At 40.5% G+C, this 6,000-nt stretch overlaps 1 protein-coding gene across 1 annotated transcript in view; it reads right to left on the reverse strand.

Annotated features, from left to right (window-relative positions):
• Nucleotides 1–5,640, reverse strand: part of MOB3B (MOB kinase activator 3B) — a 48,644-nt gene extending 43,004 nt beyond the window's left edge. Inside the window, exon 1 of the mRNA XM_066569455.1 lies at nucleotides 5,047–5,640. Within this exon, the coding sequence (XP_066425552.1) occupies nucleotides 5,047–5,464 (418 nt within the window). The 5' untranslated portion in view covers nucleotides 5,465–5,640. The remainder of the gene's footprint in view (nucleotides 1–5,046) is intronic.
• Between the last annotated feature and the right edge of the window lie 360 nt (nucleotides 5,641–6,000).

Below are 6,000 nucleotides of genomic sequence, written 5' to 3' on the forward strand. Positions count from 1 at the left end.
TATCGTGTTTTGAAATCAGGATTTAAAGGGAGCACAGAAAAATAGAATTCTTCTGTGAGAATTCTTTCCAAGAAAAAAATCTTTCTTAGCTCCTTTTTTTGAGGTTGCCAAAACTCATTTGGTGAAAGCTGGTACAGTTCAACAAAAAGTGCATCTTTTCCTAGAATCTACTGCTTTCCATTCCAAATTATTTCTTCAGACTGTTTACCAAAGGCTGAGAAATATATTCCTTGAAAAGTGTTAAACAGTGAGACTAGTAGGTGCCCTAAAGAGAAACTAGTACTTACCAAAGAATTTACTCTAAAGCTAAATAAACACCAGGCACATTACAAAAACTAATTTTGGAGATGGATAGCTTCAGTAGTGGCTGAGCAGGTGTACAGACTCTGTTCTATTACTGCATTCTCATCCACTAAGGACATAAGAACATAATCATGTATACAATCTTCTACAGATGGTGAGGCTATTTTATAAAAACAGTTGTTCAAGTTTACTATACAAAGAAGCGGTCTTGATATTCAGCACCTGCTTTTATCACATGCACACAATTCTTGACAGTTCTTTTTCCATGCAACCAGCTCCCTGTAAGTGGGAGAGTGGTTAAGGGATAAGGCTCTTCATAATCAAATGAATAAATCAGAAGGACAGGGGAAAGCAGAAAGGAAATCAGACCACAGATGACTGGTAAGAGGCCATAGGCCATTGTGCCAGTATAAACACTGACAAGGTTAAATATAACATTTATAACAATTTATAACTCAATTGCATTTGTGGGGTTTTTTTTGGTTTGTTTTTTTGTTGTTTGTTTTTTTTTTTTTTTACCACTGAGGAAAACCCCCACCACAAAATGAAGATCCCACCAAACCTGGCTATTCCTACTCTGAAATTATTTTCCTTGTGTGGTGGTTTGACAGGAAATGTGTTTTTTGGGATGCTGTGTTTTGGCCAATGGATATTCAGGCTTTAATATTGGCATTTAACCTGGCTATTGGTACATTGGACACGCCTCTGAGAGCACGGGGTTAAAAGCAGAGCTCTCCCCTGGGAGCCTCCTCTTTGGGTTTCCGGCGGGAAAGAGTTCGGGTCTCTGCCCTGGCCCAGCTGCTGGCTGGGCAGGGGGAGGGGAAAGCCATGTGGCCGGGAGAGGTAGGCCTGAGCCCGGGGGTGGAAGGGTGGAAGAGAGAGAGAGAGAGACACCGGGAGCCATCGGGCAGCCCCCCCGAGAGACACAGAGAGAGAGAGAGAGAGAGAGAGCCGCTGCCTGGGACTGTAACCTTGAAGCTTGATAAACACGGGCCTGTTTATCGGCTGGGATGGAGAAGAAGGGGGGGGGGGTTCAGCCGGCTGCTGGTAGGAGCTTTTGGCCCCTTTTCAGAGAATGAGAACTTTACAGAACATTGATAGAGTGGAAGATGAGGAAGGAAATGTGCAAGTGTGAGAGAGGTCTGGGAGAGTGAGAAATAGTGGAAGAGTAGAGAAGAATCATAGTGGGAAGAGATGATGGAGTGGCTTTTGCTGGACTCTTTTTGTATAGCCATGGACAGACCCATGTTCCTTGTGACACAGAGACTGCATTCTAGGGGGAGGCAATGGCCTCAGAACCAAGAGGGTTCAGTGTTGGTGCCCCTCGGCCCCAGGGGGTGAAAAAATATGGGGGGGACAGGTGTCCCAAAGGAGAGATTGTGGGGACAGGTGTCCCAAAGGAGAGACTGTGCCTTTTTTGGATCAGGACAGAGCATCCTTAAAAAGACAACCCTAGAAGCAGCTCTGGTCCGTGTTCAGTGGTGAGAGCACTGGACATGAAAAGGAAGAAGTCACAACAGCAGATGTACTCCGGGCGGTGCCACGAGTGACACAGAAACACACGAGGCTTCAGCTGTGTTTCCAGGGGAAGCCCATGGTACAAGAAGGACTCCTCTCCTCTTGATGAACTGAGGGTTGATTGTTTGAAGGGTGGTTCTGGACTAAGAGTTGGTGATTTGAGGAATAGATGTATTGTGTTGGAAATTTGGTGGGGGGAGGAGGAAATGTATTTGTAAGGTTTTCATTTTCCCTGTGTGTGTGTTCCTTTTTATCCATAGTTGTAGTGTAGTTGATAAAGTTTTGTTTTCTTTCTTCCCTAAGTAGGAGCCTGCTTTGCTTATTCCTGGTCACATCTCACAGCAGAAACCAGGGAGAGGGTATCCTCATGGGGGCACTGGCATTGTGCCAGTGTCAAACCATGACACCTTGAAAGCTGCACTTAATTACAGTTCTTGAAATCCTTCTTTAGATAGTTTGCATGAGACATGCTAAATGAAAGAGGAAAAATTTAATAGGATTAAGCTGAGAAAAGTGTGTTCAGGGTTTCTGTGAACAGCACTTACTAACCCAACTCTGGATCTCCTCATTAAACTTATCTGCTAATGAAAAAGACAGCCCAAATACCATCCACTGGACACATTTTTGTTCCTAGAACAATTATCTTTAGACTAGAAAGATTCAAAGCAATGAAGCAATCTCTAATTTACAGCCACTCAATACTTTAAAACTGTTGTCCTATTAGTAAGGTCATATATAAGCCTGTTTTGTTTTCTGAGTATATCACCTTTCAAAATTTATTTCAGCTGCTGTGAAGAATGAAGAATTGTCATATTCATCGCCATTAATTTATGTGAATGAAAATAGATATTTTAATTAGCACTATGCCTATGGTGCACAGGCTAACCAAAAGGCTGCTGCAGAACAGGTAGGAATAAACAGTACCTAACACAGCAACAAAGGTTCCCTCTCTGATCACTTGTGAAATGCAGCACAGGTAACAATACACACGCTCAGTGAATTTCATTCAACAGCTTTATAATGCATTACTCAGATAGGTTTACAGGTAGTATCACATCCAAATTTGGGACTGATATGAAAATCAACCAAAAAGATCCTTTTGTAAGGCAAGTTACCCCAGGAACAGATCCAAACTTCCCTTTGCATGTCCCCTAAGTAGGGACTTGTTCACATAAGAGATACCCAGAATACTAAATACAACATAGCATATATTTGTCTCTGAATTGAAAGATCTAAAGGCTCCCAAACAATTTTATCAACAGTTTCATATGGAAAGCGGCTAATCAAAAAGAAAATGAGAAATATGCAGGGGGCCAGCATGGTATCTGCAACAAAGGCTGGAGAGGAGGCAAGAAAGTAATAGGGGTACAAGTGCTGCTCTAATAATGCTCTAAAGGTATCTATAGAATCTCTTTACGGGACTGTCCAATCATGTCAGTCTGTAATATGAACACAGCACAGTATACAAGCAATACAAGCAGACTTGTCCCTTTCCTTTGGATCAATTCAGAGTAAGACAAAGATTTTTATGAACATCGGGCTTTCCTGTTTTTACTTTTAGCAGAGTCCAGCCCCATTTTAGAGACCAGACGTCTTTCCCCTCCTTCATTTGTTTCATGTTTGATTCAATTGACAACAGCAGAAGCTGCTGGGAGAAGTAGACTGAGAGTATTTATTGATGTCATTCTTAGCTTACAATAGGTAAACCATCAGGACAAAAATTCCTTCAGAAGTGTCTTATTACAAATATAATGGTGGAGCATCTAGGGCTGAATGCTTGTGTGTTAGAGATTATTAGTTGGTTCAGTAAAACCCATCAGCACACCAGTTGTGCTACCTGCTCCCCATATCTGCTGACAAACACTTTCTACTTATGTAAATGACACAAAACCAGAACAATATTGGAATACTCCAAGGAAGAAATTTGGTATAACGAAAGCCTGCAGAAATACCAGTGGAAGCAAAATCATCTATTTCTCTGCACCTTCAAACAATCTTCAACTCCAAAAATCATTTACCCTGAAGAAACAAAAAGCAACCAATGCTAGAGAAATCAAACCCATTTTTCACCTACAAAAAATATATGATACTGCTTCTTCTGATATCATCCATCTTCTTGCCATGTTGTCAAAGTCCAGATTAAAAATGTAATTAACGCATCCTTTCTACCTATTAGAGTAGAACAGAAAAGTGATAGAAACTATGAAACAAACCACAGATTTGTCTGGATAGATAGCCATCAAGTCCAAGTGTAAGGTATTTCAAAGGTCTGGAAACACTGATAGACACAGACTCTCGATGCATGATCTACCAATTAGTCGCAGGACCTAGCTGCCTATAAACTCCAAAATATTGGGCTGATCTTATCTAAACATATGGCATTCTTCCTGTTTGTTACTCATCTGGGACAACTAATACACAACTTGCATTTCTTACAGAAAGCCCCCAGCGTTTCCATTTGAAAATAGTAAATCAGGACCCATTAATTAAAACTGCTAAAAATCAAGCAAGTACATTTCGAAAGCATAACTTTTTTGTTGTTGCATGCAGCCATAGCTAAATATTTATACTGTCTACACTACACAATGCATTCTTCCACTTACAGCAAGGATACTTTAACCTACTTGTGCCACTCTTCAGAGAGAATATTATAAAAGGAAATTTGTGAAGCTGTTAACAGCTCTCTCATCTAGGCTGTCTGCTTAAATAATAACAATGCTTATCAGTTATATGTAGTACTGAAAACAATTTGGAGAATAATTATTTGGAGAATAATTAACAACTTGTGAGTTTTGGAGGAGAAATCAAGAGAGGGTGGGAGGGCTAAGTTCATTGCATTCTTGATTCTCCACTGTCTTGTTCATAAATGTACACTATGAGAGCAGTCTGACCAGTTTTGCTTTCCATCCATTCTGTATGTAAGTAGCTGGGCAAAGTGCAAAGCCTTACACATTTGATTAGTTTTCAAGAAGGTATTAATGCAATGCTGATCACACTCAGTGATTAAACTCAGAGGCTCATTAGGGATAAACATTTAAGGCTAACAAACACTACCATACCTAGAAACCATAGTTAATATTTCATAAACTACATACTATTTCTGATCCCTCCTACTACCCACCTGCTGTTCAACAGCTTTTATGTCCCTAAATATGTGGGAAGAGAACATGCTTAGTACAAGAATGAAAGGCAGTTTATGCTTTAGGACTTCTTCCTTATGCTTACCTACACTTGTGGGAAATATATCCTCATTGTTGATTTGCACCTCAATCCAGTCCATGAGAAGATTCATATATTGGGGTGCAGGCAGTGCTGTGGGCTTCTTGTACTTCAAGTCATCCTGCCACCGATACTCGTACTTGGGGCCTCCAGACATCACTGGGCAACTCCTCTCCGTGCAGAACTCACAGATAGTTCCATAAATGAGGTTGATCCTATTGAAGAAGTCAACAACATGAACAGCCACCCAGTCATTCTGGTCTTCTCCACTGGGCAACTGCACAGCTGCTTTCAAGTCCACACCTGAGTTGAGAGATGCTTGCGCTCGTTTGTGAAGTTCAAACCTCTGGGTTCCAGGTTCAAACTTACGTTTTGGGCGGAAAGTCTTATCTTTATTGAAGACTTGCTTGAGTGCTATGGACATGTCTGTTAATCTTCTGCACTGAAGTAGCTGGCAGGAAAGCACGTCTGAGATTTAATGCAAGTATCTGGAAACAGCTGCTCTCTATCACAGGCTTTCCAGGCCCTGCTCTTTTTCCCAGAGAAGCTTGTATCAACTTCAGAGCAATTTATTAGCTCTTCCTCTTGAAAGCCCCCCTGAAAGACTTCATTTCCCTAAGGATACAGAAAAAATACACATCAATGACAAATTCAAGACTGGTCCCATCAGTTTGCTACTGTTTTACCAGAATTTTCTAGCAATTATAAGATGAAATATAATGTGTAATATGCTAGCCTTAAAAACTGCCCAACCCCTAACTAGACAACTTAATTTTTTTTAAGTGACTCATTTTTTGAAGTATTAAGGAATTAACTTCTCTGTTCCTTTAAAATATCTACCCCAATAGAGGTTCTTAAGTTGTAAAGATGGGAATTCAATAAATCTTGTATGATCAAATTTTAAAACCAACTTTTTCACTTTGCTACATTTTTACAGCCACTGTATAACATTCAAAATGT

This window comes from Molothrus aeneus, chromosome Z (genome assembly GCF_037042795.1).
Source record: "Molothrus aeneus isolate 106 chromosome Z, BPBGC_Maene_1.0, whole genome shotgun sequence".
NCBI classification, from domain to species: Eukaryota; Metazoa; Chordata; class Aves; order Passeriformes; family Icteridae; genus Molothrus; species Molothrus aeneus.